The 25,158-nt window shown below is 45.5% G+C and overlaps 1 protein-coding gene across 4 annotated transcripts in view; it reads left to right on the forward strand.

The window, feature by feature from the left end:
• Positions 1–25,158, forward strand: part of Rora (RAR related orphan receptor A) — a 193,973-nt gene that overhangs the window by 157,691 nt on the left and 11,124 nt on the right. For 2 of the 4 annotated variants that reach the window (XM_085689279.2, XM_085689281.2), the window contains exons 3-9: positions 9,369–9,510; positions 11,901–12,296; positions 18,540–18,661; positions 20,859–20,991; positions 21,795–21,902; positions 23,562–23,672; positions 24,893–25,005. In XM_085689279.2, coding sequence (XP_085545405.2) covers positions 9,498–9,510; positions 11,901–12,296; positions 18,540–18,661; positions 20,859–20,991; positions 21,795–21,902; positions 23,562–23,672; positions 24,893–25,005 — 996 coding nt within the window. In that variant the 5' untranslated portion in view covers positions 9,369–9,497. The remainder of the gene's footprint in view (positions 1–9,368; positions 9,511–11,900; positions 12,297–18,539; positions 18,662–20,858; positions 20,992–21,794; positions 21,903–23,561; positions 23,673–24,892; positions 25,006–25,158) is intronic. The other 2 variants (XM_087905355.1, XM_085689282.2) reach the window with 2 other exon arrangements.

A 25,158-nucleotide genomic window follows, 5' to 3' on the forward strand; every position in this document is an offset into this window, starting at 1 on the left:
AAGGCCACTAAACCCCTGACATGTGGCTTGTTCTGTGTTGGGCAGTACACTTTGGAGGGAGACGGTAACTGTTCTACGTTGTAATTTCTGACTGTAGCAATGTTATCTCTAGTGACAAAGAAGTCAAATGACTTCTGTCATTGTCATCAATTATCAAATGTTAACCAGGTAGAGTCACTGATCCCACTGTGACCAATCATAAATGATTTTCTTTCCGGCGGTATAATTAGACCTGTGAGGGAAAACCACATTACATATCAAATAGGTATGTAATGAGGAGGGGGCCAGAGTATAATATACGTAGATATAAATCCTTACATGTATACATTTACATCATAATGTATTTACCATATCTGATTCATTTATCTGCAAAGTATTAATCAATGACTTACAGCTAAGATGGTGTCCTATGCGAAACTTCCTCTCCCGGCCAACAACAGGGAATTCACAATCATCTCCTCATACACGCATTCTCGTAAAATGGCCAAAGGAAGGTTTTTAAAGAAATTTTGAGTGCGTAACAGGTACTCTTCTCCCCTCTGAGGTAATTGTCAAAGTATATGGACCTTAGTATGTGCCTGGCTGGAAAGAAACTTGACAAATGTTCCCTTTAGGCCCAAATACTTCTTCCTGCATTCTATTTGCTGTTGTTGCTAGACTGTAAAAAGTCACTATGACCCCTGAGCTGGTTCTGTCTAGTTTAACATTAATGTTTTCATACTCAATATTTTCATTTCTAATGTTTTTAAATGCCTAGCCCTGGGTTAGAGCTCAGTCTTTTACAGTGAAAATTCGATTTGGGGAAGAAAGGTGTTATTCACCCTTCATCCATCAAAGTTTTCCATTCTGCCATGTATAGACGATGAGGTGGGTGGAGTACCTCCACTTCAGTCTCCAGCACCCCAAAAACAAGTGACCTGCTAACCGCATCTCAGTGGCTACTGCCCCTTCTCAGCTCATAAATATGCTGGGTTCAAGGCAGCATGCTAGGGAGAATCCTCCCTGCCCTAGTGCCAGATTTCTGGAAGGTTCTGCAGGTGCTGAGTGCCTTTCCTGGGATTGGATCTGAGGATGTTGGCGCTCAGGCGCTAGCAGACATCTGCATTTACAAATGGGACATGTGAGGTGAGATCAGCTTCAAGTCAGAGCTCATAGGCACAAAGGTTCCGTGAGGAGGCGGGCCATTATCTACGGAAGAAAGTTTCTCTGAGACGTGTTGCCTGGGCAGGGGACCTGTGCACTAACTGATACAAATGAGACTGCATGTTCTCATCTAAAGACCCTGAGTCTCAAGTCAGGAAGTGGTGGTGCATGCCTTTAATCACAGCACACGGGAGGCAGAGGCAGGTGGATCTCTGAGTTCGATCCACCAAGAGCGAGCCACTTTCTTGGTCTCTCCCTGACTTCAATCTGTGGGTGACCTTTCTTTGCCCCGAGTAAGACTGACAATTCCCATCATTCCCCCATCGTCCTGCTTCTCACCCCTCTGAACATTCCCGAAAGAAAGCTCCCAGGATAAATAAAATTGAAAGATAGGGCATCTTTTTACTTAGTGGACTTGGCTCTTCCCAGCCCCGAGAAATAAAGCAAAAAGCAGACATGGTACCCACTTGCAAAGTCTCCTGAATTTCCAATTCTTAGCTGAATTTCAAAATGCAATGCTTTGGGCAGGCATAGGAGCACTCACGATAACTCAGAGTCATGAATAAATCCTGGTTGTCAAAAAGCAAATGTGTAGCCATTCCAAAGCGTCTGCCATTAGAATTCCGCAAGGCAGCTGTCAGCTGTTTTCTTGTAATTAAACAGCCAATGAGCAGCTAATTAAGACATATGTGTACACAGAAGTGGAAGTGGGTATGTTAATGAACTGTAGGAATCAATTCATTACGTGAAAATTGTCAAAAGACCAAACATCAGATCAGCACTGCAGCCTGTGCTTCATGGAGAAGCAGCCCCCAAGTAGGAGGGGATGCCCCCACCCCAAGACTCCTAAGTATCTGCCCCCACCAGACCTACAGTTCAGTGTCCAGCCAGCCCACATGCTTGGGCCAAACCATTAATAACCCTGATATTTCAAAGATTTTTATGAGGTAGATCCAGCAACTGGTTTCCCCACCTATATAGAAATGCAGCCTTTAAGACCCTGTATCATCCTTGCTTTGATCATCATCAGTACCTTCCAGTACAGATCTGAGAAGCAGGGAGGGGCCTTACTTTTTTTTAATCTACCCCCGTATATCTGTGACCTGAGACTGGGGAGATGTCTCCATCAATGAAGTGCTTGCTATACAAGTTTGATCCCCAGTAGCACACAACTGTACGCCTAGGAGAGGCAGATGGGAGAATCCCTGAGGCTAACCTAGCCTAACTGGTGAGCCCTGGGGCCCAGTGACAAACCCCTACCTCAGAGGGAGGGAGGGAGGGAGGGAGGGAGGGAGGGAGGGAGGGAGGGAGGGAGGGAGGGAGGAAAGACACAGCTCCTGAAGATTGATACCCAAGGTTCACCTTTGGCATACCCACTACAAAAACAAGCCTGTGACCTTTGGAATAAGATGCACCCAGAATCCGGAATCCAAACCCTGCACCCCCTGTCATCTGCTTGCTGTGAGGTCTTGCATGTAGCTCAATCTCTCTGAAATTTAAACTTGTCCATAAAACTGATATGCAAATTGCTACTTTACATCCCGTTAAGGAAGTGTCCTGCACAGCACCTAGAACCATGCTCAGAATGACTGTTCCTGGGGCCCACCCTCCTCACTCCCATCCTGTCATGCATTCAACAAGTATCTGAGTTAGCTGTTTTAAACAAAGAAGGCAGTCGAGACAGAAATAACACAAGTAGAAGGAGAAAGTCAGAGCAGAAATATGCCTGGGATGGGCCGCTCAGAGAAGGTCCCAGAGAAAGCTTAAAAAAAAAAAGTGTCCAGGCTATGGCAGGGACGCAGGTCATTGGGGAACTAGAACACAGATGTTTAGCTTGGGAAGAGGAGTGAGTCTGGCCTGGATGGGTGGCCATGATCTAGTTATCCTGAGGGTGAAGAACTGAGGGGCTGATAGGCAGGGAGGACTCCGAGACTAGGTCTTGGGTGAGTGGGTCCTCGGGTTTGGATGGAGGAATAAGACAGGAAATAAGAAAGTCTACAGTTTCAGCGTGAATTTGGGTTGATAACTTCATCACCATATACAATTGAGAAAGTAAGAAAACAGAGACACGTCTTGGAACTTCACATCGTTGTCAGTGAAGATGTGAGCAACTTTTCTGAATCATTTAATAACTTTCAAATTCTGGATGAATACTTCCTCTTTTCTGGGCTATTCCCAGTTCCATGACCACAGTTCTGACACACTCTCATATTCAGTCTACACTGAGGTCACTTTCTGTGACACCTTTTCAGTTCAGACAGCCACCAGAAGCAGTAGCAGTCAGCTAAGCTCACCAGTTTACATGTTATAAATGCTCCACCAAGAGGCCATTGCAAGCCACCCAGTGCACAGCCTTGCTGGAGAGTCAGGAAGAAATAACCAGTACTTCAGAATCGCCAAGGGTTGCCACCCTTCCAATATGCTCGCAGCATACAAGCTAATAATTGTTTCTTAGTGATAGTTAGGTTTAATAACTGGGTTGAGTGGATTCCTGACATATAGCATTCAGCTCTTGTAGCCAGGTATGAGCCTTCTCCTGAACTCCATGGCCCCAGGAAGTATAGGAAAGACTCCCACCCAATGGTCAAGTTCAGTATACATGACCATATTGTTTTCTGAAAAGTGTCAGGGAATAGACACACCCAAAGAATAGTAACAGGTATCATCAATAAAACTCAAAAGTGAATTAAATACAAGGCAGCATGGGGTTGGAGAGACGGCTCAGCAGTTTAGAGCACATACTGCTCTCAGAGAACCAGACTTCAGTTCACAGCACCTGTGTCAAGTGGCTCAGAACTCCCTTTAAACTCCAGTTCTAGGAGATCCAATGCCCTCTTCTGGCCTCCAAGATATCACATTCAGGTGTACAATCCACACCGGGAACATACATATACATAATTTCTTTACTTATCTTTTGAGATTATAATATAAATCATTTCCCGTTCCCTTTCCTCATATATATCCTTTCTTATTCTTTCAAATTCGTGGCCTCTTTTTTCACTGTTCACACACACACACACACACACACACACACACACACACATTTCTAAAATAAAGCCCCTGCTCAGACTGTATAATGTGACTTGTATGTGTGTGTTCCAAGCTACCATTTGGTATTGGATAACCAATTGTGCTCATCCCTGGGGAAGACTATTTCTCAGGCTCTCAGCATTCTTTGGTTGCCTGTAATCCTTTGTGTAGAGCTGGAGCCTCTTGGGCTCTCTGCTGTCCGTGTTAACATGTCTATTGTTATTGTCCTTCAGCCCATGTTTAGGTAGCCATGTTGGTAGTTATGGGTATAACTACTTCATATTGCTCAAACTCTTGAGTTTATGTGAATTGTATCCCTAAAGGTAAAGAATCTATGATGCTCTGTCAAAACACACATGTCTGAGTCCATCATACCACCTCTTGAGGGCTATAGTGCCTGATAATCTTTCAACTTCCTGTGTGGAAGGAAGGTCGATTGGTATTTTATTTTGAAGGGCTGCGTGGCAGCATGTAGCCACTAGGTGGTGGTAGCATGCCACAATCCAGTGTTGTGGGCTAGTTATACACTGTGTGAAGATGTATAGTTGTGATTGGTTTAATAAAGAGCTGAACAACCAATAGGTAGGCAGGAGGTATAGGCGGGACTTATGGGCAGAGACAGAGGAAGTTGGAGATGAGTCTAGATGCACAAAAGACGTGAAGAGACAGGAGACGCAGAGGAAGCAGGATGGACAGTATGCAACAGAACAGAGATTAATAGAAATAGGTTAATTTAAATTATAAGAGCTAGTTAAAAACAAACTTTCATAATTAAGAAGTCTCTGTGTCACTACTTGTGAGCTGGTCACCCAAAGGAATACCCAACTACAACCCAAACATCTACCTGAGGAACATCATGGTGATTTCGCTCAAGCCCACAACGTCGAGCATGGAACTTCTCTGTGTTCTGACATAGCTTTGGGCACTAGTTAAATTACACAGTGACATTTCTTTCTTGCCAAGCCTTGACTTAAGTACTGGCTTTGTCACAGACTGCTCAGCCTTAGGAACTCACGTCTCAGAGGAACCTTCTCAAGGACGTCTCCCAGCAGACAGGCCTGCTTCTCACTCAGAAGCACGCAGTTTCTGCATTAGGAAATGAGGAAAGTACTAAACTTTCTACTCACTTATCCTCTCTCCTGTGTATTCTAAAGCTTTACTTATTTTACCAGTATAACTTCCTAAACATTTAAACTGCTTAGAAATCCCCCTCAAGGAATACTGAAGTGGCTTGTCAAAGGAGGCAAGGACTTAGGAGATGGCTCAGTGAAGCGTTTGTCTTGTGAACATGAGGCCCTGAGTTCCATCCCATGTTAGAAGCCAGATGTGGTTGCATGCATGCATTTGTAATCCCCGTGGAAACAGGCAGATTCTTGGAGCCGGTGTTTAGCCAGCCCGGCCTAATCACGAGTTCTAGGTTTCACTGAGAGACTCAAAAAACAAGAAACAAGAATCTAAGGTGGACAGGACCTGATGGACAGTACGCACAGGCAGCACCCGCAGGAGAAGGGAAGGACTGTCTTTCTGAAGATGCAGCGTTCAGTTGGGCCGAATCAGGGCCGCCTCCCCAGTCTCTGCCTAGAAAGCTGCCCTGTTATTTCTTCTTGAGGATGGGACTCTGTTGTCATCGTCCAAGAGAAAGACCTCTTCCTGGTCCTCAGCTCTGCCCTCTCCTAGCCTGCTGAGCAGGCATGTGCTTGATGGGCTCACCTGAAGAGTGAATGTGATGTGCTGGGGGTGTGTCTGCCGCCTTGCTCTTCCAACCCTTCCCACCTGCCATGTCTGAGCTTGGAAGCCAGTCGTGAGCTTCCGGATTGACACCACTCCTCCAACCTTAGATGCATAAAATGCTGCATTGATCATCCTTGCAATGCATGGCACGGCTTCCTCAGATGTCCTTAATGAGACCCCGAGACCCCGTCCAGTGTTTCGTTGCCGTCCACTCCATAAATGAGCCCCAGTGCCTGCAGTGTGGCTGAGTAGTAAGAACTAAAGGAGACCTGCTGCTTCTGGGCGGAAAGGGAGGGAGATGATGAATTTCAGAGGCAGATTTCTCATGTGACCCCTACCCCACCTCAGCTGCAGCTGTAGGCCATGATTTGATAAGATGTCCGGGCCGTGGCTACCTGGGCCAGCTGAAGGAACAAATCTAAAGGAAAATATTAACTTCAGAGTCGATCGGTCCTGTTATTTTATTGGTGCATGCCTTGGCTTTGGACACTCATGTAATGATGAGCCTCGGTGAGAATGGGGGGACTTCTGTGAGAATGGGGGGCCTCTATTAAAATAGGAAACCCCTATGAGAACTGGGGGGGGTTGAGAGATGGCTCAGCAACTAAGAGAATTGGGGAGGAGGGTCTTTTGGTAAATTGTGGAAGCGGAAAACAAAAAGGCATGGGAGTGTTCCGAAAAGAAGCCTGGAAAATGACCGACCTGACTTCCTGTCATGCTGGAGGTGGGATTTTGAGTGAGACACCCCATCCTGAGAGGCGTCAGTACCTTTACCCTTCACACAATATTTATTTCTAGTAAATAAACTAGAAATCTTTTTTAAAATCCCTGTAAAAGAAACATAGAAGGGGCGCACGGTGGCTGAGTCTCAGCTCAGAGACTAAAATGAACACCCATGCAGGCGACCTCTTGGTATGTTTTAAAATATATTTTTTTGGCTTTTCCAGGAAATTCTAAGAAAACTTTTTCTCCTTTTTTACCAAGAAACACACACACACACACACACACACACACACACACACACACACGGGAATTTAAATATTGTGACAAGGAACTGCTTTCCAAAAGGCACTGACCTTGCCTCAAGGTAGCCTGAAAGAGCTGAACTCACACACACGTGACTTACATGACTTGGTCTTACATGAGACCTCAGTCATCACCCAGGCAGCAGGTGAGGCAGCGGCAGTGGATTCCAAGCCCTGAATCCCTTTCTACTTGTGGAGAAGTCATCAGAAAGTAAAGAGAAAGAAAGAAAATCAGAGTCACTCACGGGCCCACTAGGCAAAACCAGCAGTTCTTGTCATCTGGGGGCATAATTTTCCTCCATTTCTATTACATCAGATATGTGATGCTCTCTTACTTGCAAACTGGATTGCCCTGGGCTTAGTTCTTTGGCCAGTTTTATCACCTTTTTATATTAACACTTTTTCTGATACGTGACTTTCAGTGGTTGCCCAACTCCGTTGAGTGAGTACTAGAACCTGTCAGTCACATTGGGCATCTAGTGCTCTCAAGAGCATCCTTCTGGATGAACCTTTGTACCATTTCTCTAGTATTCCTTTAATGTTTATTCCTTAAAAGATCCCCAACTTACAGGACAAGTACATTTTGTTTCTGTCCTTAACAGTTCTAATACAGTGCCCAAATTGGCCCCTGGAAAAATCTGCTGACTGAAGTATATAATCAATATTTTGACATTGCCTGGACCATTCTTCCTTTACTGTCTGCCCCACCAATGTTCCCTTGGTTGGAGTCCTAAGTCTTTTTTTTTAAAAGATTTATTTATTATGTATACAATATTCTGCCTGCATGCATCTCTGTAGGCCTGAAAAAGGTACTATGTCTCATTATAGAAGGTTGTGAGCCACCATGTGGTTGCTGGGAATTGAACTCAGGTCCTCTGGAAGAGCAACAAGTGCTCTTATCTCTGAGCCATCTCTCCAGCCCGGAATCATCTGTCTGTATCATTAAGGAAAACTCTGAAGATGGCCATTCTTTCTCTTGTACCCTTTGTGGCTCTGCTTCACATAAACAATTCTTTACCTTACTTTTCTCTTGGCTGTTTTTCTTTGGCCCAGTTTACAATGCCATTAAAAGAAATATGTATGTGTGTGTGTGTGTGTGTGTATTATGTATGTGTATCTATGTGTGTATATATATACATATATACACATATGTACATATGCATACATCCCTAGTGCCTCTGCCATGTATTTGGAAGTTAAGAAATAGGCTTCTAAGTAGCGCCTGTGCTGCATCAGGAATCTGTGGCAGATTAGAACACATCTTCACGTGAGTGGCAGTGGAAATGCTGCACCTGTGGTAAGCTGTGGGTCGCTGCTAAAAGACGCTAACGGCAAGCTTGCTTTCCCAATACTGAAAAATCAGGAAGTTAATAAACACACAAGCGAAACCAGCATCCTTGAGGTCAGTAGCTCCCTCGGGTCTTTGCACACCCTCTCATTTCCAACACAGCCCTCAAGACAAATGAGGAAGCTGATGATTGCCACGCCGGACCCGTCAAACCCGAAAGGCCATGATTCTAAACACTGCTGATTCTCAACCATGAGGGTGGAAAATTCCCAGTGCGACGGATTTTTAATCAGTCCAAGTGTCATCGAACTGTTGGCGCCAACAGGCTCAGACTTAGGGAGTGAGAGATGCCTAAATGGCCAGAGACTTGCGTGGCAGAGAGAAAACAGCAACACCGCAGTGCACCATGGCACACCCAGACTGCAGCGAGCCGAGTACAACCATGTTCTCCTTAACTCTGGGTGGCCTGGAGAAATGTTTGTTTTACCAAAAAGCGTTCCGGAGGCTGGGGAGATAGATGACCTCATGGGTTAGAGCATGCACTGCACAAGCATGAGAGCCTAAGCTTGAATCCCAGCACTCACACAAAAAGCCAGGCACAGCCATGGGCGCCTGTCGCTCCAGCACTGTGGGGGACAGAGAACGGAGGGTCACCGGGGCTTGTGACATGGCGGTCTGTTTCCGGGTACAGTGAGACCCTGCTTCAACGAATAAGGTGGAGAGTGAGAGCAGGACACCCGATGCTCTTCCCTGGCCTGTACATGCGCACACATGTGTGTACGCCTCCACACGTGCTCAAAATAAAGGTATTTTAGAGATACAGGTTAAAGACAAATCCTTTGGTGTCATTTCAGCAGGAATGCTCCTTTGTTTGATCGGCCAGATCATGTGTCTTTTACACAGTCATCTGGGCGGAAGTTAAAGGAAGTTTTTGCATGTGTAAGGGATAGAGGATTAGGCTCTGGGGATTAATTTTACTCGAGGAAAAAAGAAGTGACTTTAATTTCATTAATGGTCTCCTGGATGGTTCTGCTCCGAGCTTATCCCTCTATTAAATATTAATTTTGTGGTGCTCAGTGCTTAGTCCATGGCCTTTGGTATCACCGCTCGAACGGACACTAACCTGTTCCATATTTATAACTGAATCACAGGGCTTTTTCAGGAGAAGTCAGCAGAGCAATGCCACCTACTCCTGCCCTCGTCAGAAGAACTGTTTGATCGATCGAACCAGCAGAAACCGCTGCCAGCACTGTCGGCTGCAGAAATGCCTCGCCGTGGGGATGTCTCGAGATGGTGAGCCTCTCGTGATGAGTGGGACAAATGCACGGGGCTGGGCAAGCACTCCTGAAACATGGGCACTGCTCCATCAGGGGAAGCGCTCTCCGTCAGCCCCCCTGGCAGTTCTCTGCCATCCACAGCACTTCCTCTATCCGTGATCTCCTGGAGTCAGCTGACTGGCTGGTGGGGGTAGACAGAGAAGTGTCTCATAGTCAGAAAACCTTCAGATTGCCAGCATTTCAGAAACTGCAGGTATGCGACCTCCGAGGGCTTTCGTAAACATGTCTCCTGCAGGAAACCCAAGCCGGGACAAATTAAGTAGACATAATGCTGGTAAGTCTACTGGCATTTGTCCTTAGGGTCACTGGGTCATCTGGATCACCTACCAGAGTCAAACATTTACACCTTCTAAACATGAACATAGTACAAAGTGAGGCTTGGTGATAAATGCCCTTCTTTGTTAAGAGAAGGAAGGCCTAAGGACTGGAAATGGGCCCCTGTCCAATTACAGAGCATCTCAAGATCCTTCCTGAAACTAATCTTGAGTGCACCAGATAACAAGACAGTTTCGCGTGGAACCAGGCAGGGAATGCAGCAGGTCTGCTTTAAGGACTTCTCGGAGCGTACTAGCTGACTGTCTGCAGAGATCTCCTTGGATGGAGTGGCAGCCTGCCCCTGCCACCATCTGATGTTCTTAGGACCTGGCGGAGCCGCCCAGGCTCCAGTTCACTTTCACTTCCTACCCTGAGAGTCTCTCTGCGCTCCTAGAGAGGTCCAGCTTTTGCCATTAGCAGACAGGCATCTCAGAACCCACTCCAAGTTCGTCTTCCAACAGCATTAAGCTGGCAGCTAGGTATGGCTCTTATCAGCCTGCAGGTTAAAACTGAAAGCTATAAATGCGTTGCTTTGATGCTGCCCTTTCCATTCCCCACACTGGATGCGACTGTCATTTTATTAAGACAAAAGCTAAAGCATAATTACACAGAGTCAGAGCAGTTACCCATGGAGTGTACCTCAATGTTCTTTGTCCCTCCCCAAATTCAGTACCTTCGGGATGGCTTCTCACATGTGTATGTACATGTATGGACAGGCTGTTGTGGGAAAGAAAATATATTCAGCGCTTCACAAATGAAATGCCCTTTTGGCATCCAGCCCCGTCTGAGCTGTGGAAGCTCCAAGATGGCTGCTATTCTAGTTTGTTCCTCTCGATAAAGCACAGGACCTCCTCCCCAGTGAGAAGAGTCCTCCGCTGGTCAGTGGAGTGGGCTCTGGGCTCCCAGTGTCATCTCCCCTGCCTTCTGCTTCTCCTGTCACTCTGACAACGGTGGAATAAATGAGTTTTCCCCCCAGTTAGGAATCAGTTTAACTATGATCAATTAGGAAAGCGGAGCCCCTCCGGCAGAGGCTACCTCTGTAGCGTGCCTAGACAGGGAGAAAAAAGGAACCTCCGTGAGAGAATTCCAACCAGGAAAACGGTTTCCCACCATCTAAGATGAGTGTTTTGGGAGACAGTGAACTTGAAGGCTGCTGCAACCCTGCCACCTTTCCATGTGAGGACCTGTCCTGAGAAGTACAGAAGACACAGCCCCTTCCCAGGGGATCTTACAAGGCTTGCCCCCCCCCATCACCCTTGTTCTTGTTTACCTGAGGCTAAATGATTGCAGAGCAAAGTATCACTTACTGATGGATCCAATTCAGACCCTTAGCTACTTGGGAGGCAGAGAGAAGGACCCCTTGCACCTGGGAGTTCAGGGCCAGCCTGGGGGTCACAGTGAAACGACCCGTCTCCAAATTGAAAATAAAGACAAGTCCACAAGTGCCAGGAGGCCTCGTAAGTCAGGCAGATTCAGACATACAGTTCTGGAAACTATAGGCAGCCTCACCGTAAAGTCCCAGATCCAGCTGCTCAACCAGGAAGAACTTCATTGTTGTGTAAAGACTAGAACATTTAGTGAAAGATGAGGCTTCTGCCTCAGCATACCCCGTGAGTCTTTGCATCTCTGCCTCTCTGTCCAAAGACTGCAAAGGAAGGGGTGGTCTAAGCCAGGCCATTTGATAGAGAATGAACATGGTGTGTGCCTGTAATCCCAACACTCAGGAGGCTGGGGCAGGATGATCAGCAGTTCAAGAGCAACCTGGGCTACATAGTGAAACCCTGTCCCAAAAAGAGGAGGGAGGGGGGAGAAACAAAACAAAACATTATATCCTCGGTGAGTCTAAGGGTGTAAGGGAAATAAAAGGAAGGTTGCCTGGGATATTTGTTGGGGGCACGTGAAGAAGCCTGTTCTTGCTTGTGGGTGACCTGCTTTTGTGCTGACCTGCTCTGAGGTTTTTCTGGAAAGCTAAAAGCTTGGGAGAGGATAACACTAACTGGTTCAAGGAGCACTCTGCTTTCTCTCTTCCAGCTGTCAAGTTTGGCCGGATGTCCAAGAAGCAGAGAGACAGCTTGTATGCCGAGGTGCAAAAGCACCGGATGCAGCAGCAACAGCGAGACCACCAGCAGCAGCCTGGGGAAGCTGAGCCTCTGACACCCACCTACAACATCTCGGCCAATGGGCTGACGGAACTGCATGATGACCTCAGCACCTACATGGACGGGCACACCCCAGAGGGTAGCAAGGCCGACTCTGCCGTCAGTAGCTTCTACCTGGATATCCAGCCCTCCCCGGACCAGTCAGGACTGGACATCAATGGGATCAAACCCGAACCCATATGTGACTACACACCAGCATCTGGCTTCTTCCCCTACTGCTCCTTTACCAATGGAGAGACTTCCCCAACCGTATCCATGGCAGAACTAGGTAACGGTCGGTGTGCATGTTGCTGCTGGTTTGCTCTGGGTATGTCCTGTGAAGTAAGAGCGGTGTAAGGGGCTGTCCTCTGATGGGGGGATTTCCTCTCCGCCTTTGCTGCCCATTCAGATGCCAGCCTAGCTGTTGGACTGTTCCTGTGGTGTTTGCAGTACATGCATTGCTCAGGAACTAGACAGATTTATATAAGCAGCCTGTATCCCACATAAACACAGGGGAAGGCCACCCAGACCGATTATTCACTTAGACTCCAGGTATTGCTTTATGCCTAAGGCCACGCACATACACAAAGTCCACTCACCAAACCTGAACCATGGATATATTCTTGTGATTTTTAAAAGTTTGTAAATTGGTGGCTAAAATTTTTACATTTTTAATTGACATATAACAACTATGTATCATGAGGGACGGTATGACACTTCAACACATGTACCCATGGTGTAGCAATCAGCTAAGGGCATTCAGCATATCTGCCACTCTGGACACTTAGCATAAAGTGAGCATTCAGAACCCTCATCCAGCTTTTTCAAAGGGAAGTCCACGTTACCATTATCTGAGCCACCCTACTATGGAGCGGCACACCCCAGTTCGCTCCTCTTGCGATTCTAACTGTACTGTGTGCCTATTGGACAGTCTCTATCACAGAGACTCCTAAACTCGAACGTTGATAATAAAAATCAGTTTATCGGCTCCTCTTTTGGAGATTTTTTTTTCATTACCATGGAGATATTTGTGAACGCCAATAACTAAGTAGTCCCAGTTGAGTGATGACCCATCTGGTGGGCCCCTCAGGTAGCCAAGCTTGGCCGCACTGGTGTGAATTGTGAATGCCTGAGGTGACTTACCTCTGACCTTGCCAAAATGTTCTGAAGATGGCCATTGGTGACAAAACTGATAATGTTTCGTATAGAGCTCACTTCGCCAAAATAACAAACAAACCCTTCCTTCCTTATCGTTTGCCTCTTGGGAGATAATGACCTAGAAAGACTGGTGGCGCAGACAGCGGAGACTTCCCTTCACGTGTGTTATGCTAACGCCTTCTGCTATATTTAATCGTTTTAAAAAAAAAAATACGGTGCTATTATTAGAAAAGGTTTGATAAGAGCCTTTACAGTTTTCGAATGATCTGCGTTCCCAGTGCCTCTGCACACAGGGTTATTCCAATCCTTTGGGGTATTTCAATTAGCAGCTGTGGAGACCAGTGAGCTCCGATGAGGACCTGGGTGGTAAAGAGCCCACCGGCCTGACTTGAGCACAGAAACCCTCGGTTCGCAGCCATCAAGGCCGTGTTCTGTAGATGCTCCCTCCACCTCTGCACCCCATAAAACATCCCTTTTAAGTGAAAATTTATATTTCCAGGCAAAAATCTCCAAATAGAACAACGTGAATGTTCTTTCCAGTTTTTTTTTACACAAGCATCTCTCTATGGATCTAAATTTAAACCCTCGGGAGCTGGGGCCTTTTTGAGCCCGCTCTTTAACCACTGCGCGGCACTAGCGGTGCACCACGCTCTTTTGATTAGCACAGAAACCTCTGAACTAGAAGTCATGCTGAGCAGAGGTAGGTTTGATTTTTTTAAAAAAAAAAAAAATTTCCCCAAACTAGAACAAAAACTTTTTTTTTTTTTGTCATGGAATCTTGGTTGACTGAAGCAAAACTGTAATGAAAATTAAATTTTCAAAACTGAATAAGGATTTGATTGAAAGCTGACAAGTTCCCACACAAAGTGACCCGACTCGCCCCGGGCCTGCTGCCGCTTCACCATAGGGACAGTGAACCTGCCTGTGTGCCTGCCAGATATTCAATGCTGAAATGGATTCAAAGCATTGAGTCAAAGCATTATCTGTGCACATGGTATTTTGGCTAAATGTGCACAAATACTTGAATGGGGCTAAATATGGCTGAGCTGATGCCCTTAAGTCTCCGGACAGACCTACACTGGTCCCCTCCCAGTGGGTATGGGAGTCATGGGCTATACCATTTTCCAGGATGAATTGACTCAGATAGAACCAAACTCAAAACCAAATTAAAATTCTTCTGAAAGAGGAGATTGTCTATCCCATTCGTAGGTCAAGGTAGTTTGAGAGAGCTGACCATGGCATAAAAGTGGCCAAAGACTGGCTGAACCCTCTTCAAAGCTATCCCGTATGCTGTGAGATTGCCTTCACAGCCTCTGTCCTCTAGGCCTTTCTAACAAAAACTCCAGACCTCCTTGTAGGCTAAACTTTGCCATCAGAATTTAAGCAAATGGAATTGCACAACAGGAAAGTAAGTTCTACACGAACACATCCTAAATTCAATCCCATCTTTCAGGAATTATACCCACAGTATTCTGAGCAAAACAGGTCTTCATCCTTGGCTAGGAAACCTTGCCCTTGGCATTCAGTTAGTGTGCCTGGGTCATACATTCCAGATAACCACCCAAGGTCTGTTTTATAAAAAGTGCTAACAGGATTTGTGACAGTAGCTGGTAGCGCTTTGCAAGAGATGGCTGACTAAGTAGGTGCAGTGAGACAAGAAGTCAGCTTGTGTGGGTGGTGGTTCCAGCTTTGCTGTTGGTTGCACAACCCACTGAGCCACGTTGCCCGCAAGTAACAACCATGCCTCTTGTGCATTCACATATGTATGAAGGGTAGCGTAAACTCGGAAGCCAGAGAATATTTACATCGGAGCTCTGCCCCTGAACTGTAGCACTTTGGAAACGTTACTTAGCCACATTGGCTCAGATGCCTAGCCAAAGAAATAGGAACAGTACTGTCTGTCACCTTCCTTCATCTTCTCAAAAAAAAGAATATATATGTGTGTGTGTGTGTGTGTGTGTGTGTGTATACATACATACATACATACATATATAATACTTATATATTTTTTTCAGGAAAGATGTAAATCCTTTGGGTCTGCACAAAGAAAGTACTGTGTGATTTTTAATTATTGATGATCTCTATAAAAATGAGGTGTGCTCAGCCCAGATGATATCTTCTAAAGTTCTACCCCACCCTGAGACCTCTGAGAGAAAATCTTAGAAGCCAGGACTTCCCATGGGAGGGGTTTAAGCACTGGAACACACACAGCACAATTCAAATTTAAAACGGAGATTTTCTTGCCGTTTTGTTCTGCTTTGAAGTAAACTTACGACTTTGCATTGGGCTGCATCTGTGACTATCCATAGCCACAAGCTGTCCAAGGGCAGCGAGGGGAGCACACCTGGGTACCCTGACAGTGCTGCAATGGACGGGGTTGAGGAGGGAGACCCACTCACTGATGCCACAAAGCAAGGAAAATAACTCACTGCTCAGCTTTGCCCAGAAAGCTTGACTCCTACCACCTAGATTAAACAGACCCCACTGTCGCTACCTGGTCTGAGAGCCACACTGACTTCTTATACTTTATGTGATCTGGTGAGACTCTCCTCTGCTGAGAGGGATATTTAGAAATAGTGAAGGGTCTTAAAAACATTTGCCTCTCCAGATCTGTTATAAACTGGAAATGTAGCTGCTGCCCCCTGCTGGCCCACTGTGTGCACTGCGTTAGCCATTGTCTCTTCCTATTGGTGGTTGTAAGAGTCCCACTTGGTCCAGGTATCCATGAACCTGTTTGCAAATGCTGGGGATCGAACCTAGAGTCTTGAGCATGACAAACAAGCACTCTGACTCTGAGCTGCGTCCTCAACCCTGTATAAAATTTGAGACGGGGCTTCCCACCATGCCCCTGAAACTCACTACCTCACTCATGACCCGGAAGGCATGGCAGTCTTCGTGTTTGGCCTCCCAAGTGCTGGGATTACAGGCATGTGACACCATGGCTGGTTCCCAGTAATATTTGTTATGATCAACTGAAACAAAGTGTTGACTGGAATAACTGGAAAAGACATGAGGAAGAGCAGAGTGTGGGCCCTGTAGGACCTCCTGAGCTTCCTTTTTTTAAAAAATATGCTAATCTTGGTTTATAGTCTAGACACTGTCCTCCGTAGCAAGAACTCTTTATCTGAGCAGAATTTCCTGCGTCCCAACACCCATTATTTTTTTCTTAATGAGCTGGCTTCCCCTTCTCCTCAGCTCTGTCTCCGTTAAGTGCTTTTACACTTTCTTTGTTTACACTCGATCTTTTAAAAAACACTGTTTATCCAGGCTGCCCTGGTACCTGTGTGCTGCCAGATAGGGCTGTTAGGGTTTATTATGTTTCTGTGTCTCCAAGGAGACTCTAGTTTCAGATTACATTTAGGTGAACTTGCTGTTTCCACACAAACATGTGTCCTCCTGTCTGAAGGAAGCCGTGGCATGTTTATAGCACGCATGCTCTGTCACTGTTTGCCTGCCGTGGACTCACGATCCTGGGAATGTGGTTATTTTTCCAGTATGATTTGATGTTCATAAACTCCTGTCAATTCTTTCCAATACATTTTTTAGGCAGGATCTTGCTATGTAGACATCCTAGCCTAAAACCTTCTATGTAGAACAGGCAATCTTCAAATACATGCCATACACCTGCCTTTACCCCAAGAATTCAAGTTACAGACCTGTACTATCATGTCCAGCTTTTTAAACATGTAAGTCATCCTTCTGTTCCCTAACACTGACTACCATCCTGCTTCAAACACAGTCTCTCCTATCTTGATTTTAGCGACTGTATTCCTGGTCCTCCTGATCCAGCCTTTCTAAGTCCCAAGATGCCAAGCACAAAACTGCCTGTCCTCTGTCCCCAGATGCGATCTTAATACCTCAGCTTTCCTGACAGAGTTCTGCTTGGTCCTATTGTTATGTCACATCCCAACTCAGTCCTAAGCATCTGCGATTCTTCAGAAGGTGAACCCCGTTACATCATCAAATCTGTCTGTCCCTTACAAATGTCATGTGTGTTCCTTCATCCACTGGCCTTTCTACATAGAACTCATCTCCTTCCCAACACAACTGACCACTCCTGCCAACCCTGCCCATCTCTTGGGGTCCAACCCAGCATTCCTCCTTTTCTAAGAAGCATTCTACAGTTCTATTCGACCAACCCTGATCTTTCCCTACCCTGAGATTGACTGCCTTTCCCTTGTGGTGTGACTCGCCTCATGTTCTAGTATCTGAGGTCCTGAATTACCCCTCCTGTGTGTCAACACATGCCCACAGATGACCAGTTCCAGAGATTTCTTCACTATATATTTAATATCACTGAAGCCCTCATACACAGTCTAACTACAGCATCAGGATGTGAAGCTCCCTTTCTAATTGTGATTCATTCCATTCTCACAGCAGCCCTATGAACAGTTTTCCCTCATTTTACCAAGGAGGAACGCAAAGTACAGGGAGGTGAAATAACTTGCCAAGGCCATACATCTCAGAAGTAGCGAGGTCCAGGGTCTTTCTCTTCACCAAACTAACACATAGTCTGTGCGTGTCTCAGCAATGCTTGTCCCTATGTTTACTAGAAAAATCAAAGGTAATGGCCAAGCCAGTGTAGGTGGTGGTGGCGCACACCTTTAATACCAGCCCTTGGGAGGCAGAGGCAGGTGGATCTCTGTGAGTTCGAGGCCAGCCTGGTCTACAACAAGACAGACAGGGCTGTTACACAGAGAAACCCTGTCTCAAACAACTCCCCCACCAAAAAAAAAAAAAAGAAAGGTAATGGTCAGTTGTTATTAAAGCTGGGGATGGGGAGAGGTTTCAATCAATAAAGTAAAAAAGCGCTTATCATTAAGCATGAAGACCTGAGTTCAATCCCTAAGAAACCATATTTTTAAAAAGGAAAAAAAAAACTGGACATGATGTAAGCACAGCCCTGGGGAAGAAGAGAGTGAGGAGAGCAATCAAAGAAGACACTCAATACATGGACACATGCAAAAATAAAAAAGTTTAAATATATACTCACATACACTTAATTTCCTGACTTTTCAGAAGCCACTTTTGTTAGTCTCTCATGAAAAGTCAAGAAGGGGGTGTCAGTCATTGTCACACCTCAGGCTCATTCAGTGTTCCCCAGACACTGGCAGAAAGCCTAAGACAAGGTCAAGCTCCTCAAGGTCTCTGGAACCGATACACTTCATGCTTAGTGTTGGCTTTGCAGAGCCTCTCTCCTCCATCCCCCTGGACCCAAATACAGAAGACTCCCAGCTTGCTTGCTTAGCTACACAAAAGAAGCCAAAACTTGTCAGCACGCTGCCTTCTGCGAGTTCCTTTTTAAGGCAAATGACACAAGCAAAAGAGTTGCTGGTTCCTGCTCATGGTTGTCACCTCCCATTTTTCTCCCCAGAACACCTTGCGCAGAACATATCCAAATCGCACCTGGAAACCTGCCAGTACTTGCGGGAAGAACTCCAGCAGATAACATGGCAGACCTTCCTGCAGGAGGAGGTTGAGAACTATCAGAACAAGGTAGAGTTGGAGGAGTTTCCCTTTCCATTGAGACAGCACTGAGAAGCGGGGAGGAAGGCATTCACTCAAGAGTACAAACAGACCGGAGGCAGACTGTCCTGCATCTGCTTAAGGACCTTACCTCCAGAGCTGATCACAGGCTCAGGGCTTCATTGTCTTCCTCAGGAGCTAGGATGTGAAAGTTCAGCTGGAACAGATTTTATTCTGATTTTATTGCGTTTTCTAAGCCCTTCTGTGTGCTAGCGGGAGACTAAATTGAGCAGCTCCCAAAAGTCTCCAGGAGCTAGGACTTGTCCTAATGCCACAGGAGATTCTGAGGTCTGAGAATGGTTGACGACAATCAGCCCATGCTGTATGCTTCTAGAGTAAAGAGGAGTTGGTCAGGGATTGTGGACAAGAACAGGGCTTGGGATGCTGGAGAGATGGCTTGGTGCTTAAGAGCACTTGCTACCCTTTCAAAGGATCTGAGTTTGATTCTCAGGACCCACATCAGGGAGGAGAGAGAGAGAGAGAGAGAGAGAGAGAGAGAGAGAGAGAGAGAGAGAGAGAGAGAATTGTGTTAATACACACTTAAAAATCTTACTTAAAAAAAGGAGAAGAATGAGGTTTGGAAAGGTCTGGCTATCACTGTTTAAGACTGGTGGTGATGAACCTGGCAGGTGGTGACCCTACTTGCTTTTATCTCTATGACACCAACCAATGGGCCACTAAAGGGGGAGGGTAAGCTGAAGGTAAGGTAATGGTAATTTTCCATTTTGCCTTTGGAAAGAGATGGCTTTTGCCAGTGATGGTAGAAAGTCAGGCTGGGAAAGGACCATGGAGATGATGGAGGTGTATCCTTCCCCTTCACTGTTACTGGGGAGATGATGGAGGTGTATCCTCCTCTTCACTGTTACTGGGGAGATGATGGAGGTGTATCCTCCCCTTCACTGTTACTGGGGAGATGATGGAGGTGTATCCTCCCCTTCACTGTTACTGGGGAGATGATGGAGGTGTATCCTTCCCCTTCACTGTTACTGGGGAGATGATGGAGGTGTATCCTTCCCCTTCACTGTTACTGGGGAGATGATGGAGGTGTATCCTTCCCCTTCACTGTTACTGGGGAGATGATGGAGGTGTATCCTTCCCCTTCACTGTTACTGGGGAGATGATGGAGGTGTATCCTTCCCCTTCACTGTTACTGGGGAGATGATGGAGGTTTATCCTCCTCTTCACTGTTACTGGGGAGATGATGGAGGTGTATCTTCCTCTTCACTGTTACTGGGGAGATGATGGAGGTATATCCTCCCCTTCACTGTTACTGGGGAGGTGATGGAGGTTTATCCTCCCCTTCACTGTTACTGGGGAGAAACCCATCACACCTTGGGTGTGGCTACCCAGTGACAGCATCAGGACCGTGTCCTCATGCGACTCCGCTCCAGGATTGTTCCCCATCATACTGTTAGAAATAATCTTAAGCTGCGGGGTGTAGTGGGAGAGCAGATGAGCAAAGCAGACGCTCCAGGACGCTGTGATGAGTGGGAAGGTGGGGAGAGCAGCAGCACCTCCCTTAGTCTGCCTCTGAGGACAAAGTCACCCCATCCCCCAAGCCACAAAGGACAGCGAGCAATGCAGTGATAGCTAGGAGCCTTGTGAAATAGGACGTCGCCTACTGGCTGGGAAGCCTCCGGAGTTTTGATGTCATTTTGTCATGTCTGAATAGAAGACAATTTGTATAAGTATCTGAAACAAGGGTGTCATCTAGCTCAACAAGTACAGACCAGAAATATATATATATATTTGACACCCCTTTCGCTCCACACCCAGTAAAGAATAGGTAAACTCCCTAAAATAAATGAGCTGCTTTAAAAAAAAAAATCCTCCACTTACTGTGGAACCCAAGTTAGAGCAGTGATGTATATTGCTCTCCTGACTTGTCTTTGGTTGTTGGCCTCTTATGTTCATAATACCCCTGACTTCTACCCCCCATTTCACCACCCCCATTCAATTGCCTTCAAATAGTAAGCCAGGGATCTCAGGAGGCAGAAGGGATATGGTAGCAGGATTTTAGGACCTAAATAACAGAGACAATTTTTTTTTAATCCTATAATCTTTTTTTAACCCATTTCCAAAGAAAGCTTTTCACAAACTGGGAAGCTAGCTAGTTGCACTAGGGTTCCCAGCTAGTCTTATGTTAATGTGTCTCCCTCCTTCACAGCAGAGAGAGGTGATGTGGCAGTTGTGTGCCATCAAGATTACAGAAGCTATCCAGTATGTGGTGGAGTTTGCCAAACGCATTGATGGATTTATGGAGCTGTGTCAAAATGATCAAATTGTGCTTCTAAAAGCAGGTACGCGCTCTGCAAGTGAATCCTGATGTCGCTTCCAGCCTGTTTTCACCTGCTCGTTAAAGAAATGCTTGCTAAGGAAGGTGTCGGAGCCGTTTTTTCTCAGTGATAAGAGCTCGGGGTTTGCTTAGCAGAAACTGAACCCTTTTTATAAAAACATTTTAAAGATAACATTCAGCAGGGCTGGACAGGTGGTCCAGGGGTTAAGAGCACTGGCTGCTCTTGCAGAGAACCCAGGTTCAATTCCCAGCACCCACCTGGAGGCTCACCACCAGCCATAAGTACAGTTCCAGGGGATCCAATATCTTCTAACCTCAGACACCAGACATGTACATGGCGCACACATATACATGCAGGCAAAACATTTATACATATCAAGTTATTTGTTTAGGTGGTATGTATGTAAATACACTTTTAAAAAGATGCCCAGGAAGCTTTCCTTCCATTTTCCTATTCCTCTGGGAGGAAGGTTATACTGGGAAATATTTACATCCCAAATCTTAGCATCACCCTTCGGGCCCTCATGTTGAACTGTTGGGAAGGTGTTTATGAGCTCAAAGAGTTGTTGCTAGGCTGGATTGTTGAAATAAATATGCAAAATGTTTCCCACGCTACCTTAAAACTCTACAGTGCTATGTGAGTCGGTCTTCATTTCTTCCACCGCATGGACAGAGGGCTGGTGTGAGTGCTAACACATGAGAAGCTCTGCCTCAGCCACCGTGCCGTCTCTGGACGGCCTCTGTGTTAGCACCTCAGCAGAGGACTGAGGTCAGTGGAATGATGCCAATCAATTCTCCCGCACGCAGGCTCTCTGGAGGTGGTGTTTATCAGGATGTGCCGTGCCTTTGACTCCCAGAACAACACCGTGTACTTTGATGGGAAGTATGCTGGCCCCGATGTCTTCAAATCCTTAGGTAAGGAAATCTCATGTTGTTGACTCTGTAAAAGGGGGTCATGTTCAGGGATGTGGCTGGATGAAAGCTCTTGTTGCACAAAATAAAACTGGGTATTTGGAATCTGAATTAAAGGGTGATACACCTATCTTACTATCTGTAGCTGGCTGCTATAAAACGGTCCGCATGCAGCAAGTAATCTTGTCTACATCATGTGCAAGCCCAAGAGCATTTGTAGGATAGCCCTTTGAGGGAGTTATTGTCTACATCACATGTAAACCCTTTGCAGGTCAGTCATTGAAGGAGTTGTCATATGACCCCTCAGTGCCCCTTCCAGGTTCAAATAAATGAGATTTTCAATGAATAAAGTGTTCAACATAATAGAGAGAATATGATTCTTATGTAAAAATGAAGCAAAAATGGAAAGGCCCACCATTCCTGGCCTCTCACACTGTAACCATTTACAAAAAGGAAATTTAAACATTGAAAAAGTCCAGTAAGGGCTGGAGAGATGGTTCCGTGGTTAAGAGCACTGGCTGCTCTTCCAGAGGTCCTAACTGCAATTCCCAGCAACCACGTTGTGGCTAACAACCAACTGTAATGAGATCTGACACCCTCTTCTGGCGTTTGGGCATACATGAAGCCAGATTGTTGTACACATAATAGATAGATAGATAGATAGATAGATAGATAGATAGATAGATAGATATTGATAGATAAATAAATAAATCTTTTTTAAAAGGAAAGAAAAGAAAAAGTCCAGTAAAACTGAAGAAAACTATGGTATATGCATCATAAATAAGCCCTTTTGAGTTTTTGTAATTTAAATAATCAGAATGTTGCCATTAAGGAAAAACAAGGGGAACCCAAGATGTGTTGACTGGCTTATTTTAACCATGAGCGGTAAGAGGTTTACCTAACTAAGTGCAACACAGCCGTCCACCATTTACAGATACTAACCAATTGGCAAACCTGATAGAACAGAAACAAAACTTAATTCATCTTTGGAGTGTTGAATTATTTTAGGGGACTGTCACATTACTTTCAATTTGATTAATAGTTAAAATAATTACACCACCAGCAAGAATCTGAGTGTCCTAGTCAATAGGGCATTGCAGTTGACCAGTAGCCATTAATCCTGTTCATTCTAAATTGAGGGTTCTGAAGTCAGACAACCTGGCTTTGAATGTCAGGTTGTGGCCATAGGTACATTACTTATCTCTGGTAAGTTTCTGTTTTCTCGACCCTAAAAATGGTAATCTAATGATGACATGCCTCTCGCAGAGCTGTTTTGAAATCCGAGGAAATGCTAAGAATATTATTCAAGTAGCTATCTGCCTAGGAATCCAGGACATGTTCTCTCCCATTACTGTAGATGATGATGGGGGGAGGGGTCCTGATGTGGAGCTGATGGCAGTGGTTAGGATGCTACTGATAGTGGGAATAATGCTCTGTGATGATGGTGGTAATGATAATGGTGGTACTAGCAAATGTTACCAGTGATGGTGCTGTTGGCAAAACCATTTTCTCTTTTAATACTTGAAACTACTCAACTAAGAAATGCTCTTCCTATCCCATCTCATCTCCCCATCTCAACTTCCCCATCTCTCTTCACCTTGTTCTGTATTCTTCTCCTAGGGTAACCACTGACATCCTAAACTTCCTTTATTTTAATCATAGGTTGTGAAGACTTCATTAGCTTTGTGTTTGAATTTGGGAAGAGTTTGTGTTCTATGCACCTGACTGAAGATGAAATTGCATTATTTTCTGCATTTGTACTGATGTCAGCAGGTAAGAAAAATCAAACAAAAATGCAACAGTTTCTGACATGTCCAGGTACAGAATGTCTTCACAAGGCACGGGACTTTTACATGTTATCTAATATTTGTGGGGCTTCTGAGAGCGGCTGCCACCCTTGTTTAATTTAAAGTTTCTCAGTATACTCCCTCGACGCAAACACACACAACTCTTTTCTAAAGACCTTACGGGACTAAAGAGATGATTCAGTGGGTAAGAGTCCTGGCTACACAAGCATGAGGACCTGAGTGCAGATCTCAGCACCCACATTAAAAAGGAGTTACACACAAGCAACTCTAGGAAAGCACTCTAGGAAAGTGACCGGAGGGCTGATGGCATTTGCTAACTGCCAGACTAGCTCCAAGTTCAGGGAGAGACCCTATCTCAAGGGAATACAGTGGGGAGTGGTAGAACAAGACACATAATGTCCTTCTCTGGACTCTACAAACATGTGTGTACACATGTATTCCTCTCTCATACACAGGGATGGGGCCACACGCGCGCGCGCGCACACACACACACACAGAGCTCATAATATGCAGATAAAAATTTTAGGAAGTAATAGTTTTATAAATCTTAACCAGCACTAACTCCACAGACCAAGACAAAGGAGTTCATAGAATAGAGTTGTTCTTCTTGATTCCAGTCTCTAAGACAGTGTGCCTCTATAAACACTGCCATCCACAAGTCTACCTGCCTCCAACCTACTTTCCCAGTAGATCGGCCTCTTGGGGAACAATCCTGCACTCGGAATTCTCACACAAAGACATTCCTAAATTAACAGCCCTTAAGTCATTTGAAATTCTACTGACAGTTTGAGTTGCCCTGGATTAAAAAGCAATTTTACATTTGCAGAAAGGCCAGCGGGACAGGTGGGGTAGTGCCTGTAAAAGAATTATCACGAAAGCTTGGGGAGGGTGGGGCACTGTGGGTTCATGTGCAGTCATTGGGGTCTGGCCCTACTGTAGCTGGTCTTTAGAAGAAGTGCAGCCTCCCTCCATCCCAGGACCAGATGCAGCGGGAAGAGTTCATACCCTGCCCTAGATGTCAAGATTGTCTTTGCAGCCTGCAGAAGCAAAGTTTCAAAGAGGGAAGCTGGCCAGTGAGTCTGTGAACACACAAAATCACACAGTAACCAGTGTTTTGGTCAGGAAGAACAAGGGTCTGATGCAGTGTTGAAGGAATGACACTGAGTTTCGTTTTCTCATGCTTAGATCGCTCATGGCTGCAGGAAAAGGTAAAAATAGAAAAACTGCAACAGAAAATTCAGCTAGCCCTGCAACACGTCCTACAGAAGAACCACCGAGAAGATGGAATTCTAACGAAGGTAAGGCCCACTATCTCCTGGCATAAATCTTGCTTACAGGTCTCTTTATAGGTCACATGACCAGTCCAGATTGTATTAGCATGGCATGGGCTACTCGCTGAGAAAGTTCTGTTGGGCCAAAACTCATTACTCAGGTTAAAATGTATTTGTTCC

Source organism: Myodes glareolus, chromosome 4 (assembly GCF_982192425.1).
Source record: "Myodes glareolus chromosome 4, mMyoGla1.1, whole genome shotgun sequence".
Lineage (NCBI taxonomy): Eukaryota > Metazoa > Chordata > Mammalia > Rodentia > Cricetidae > Myodes > Myodes glareolus.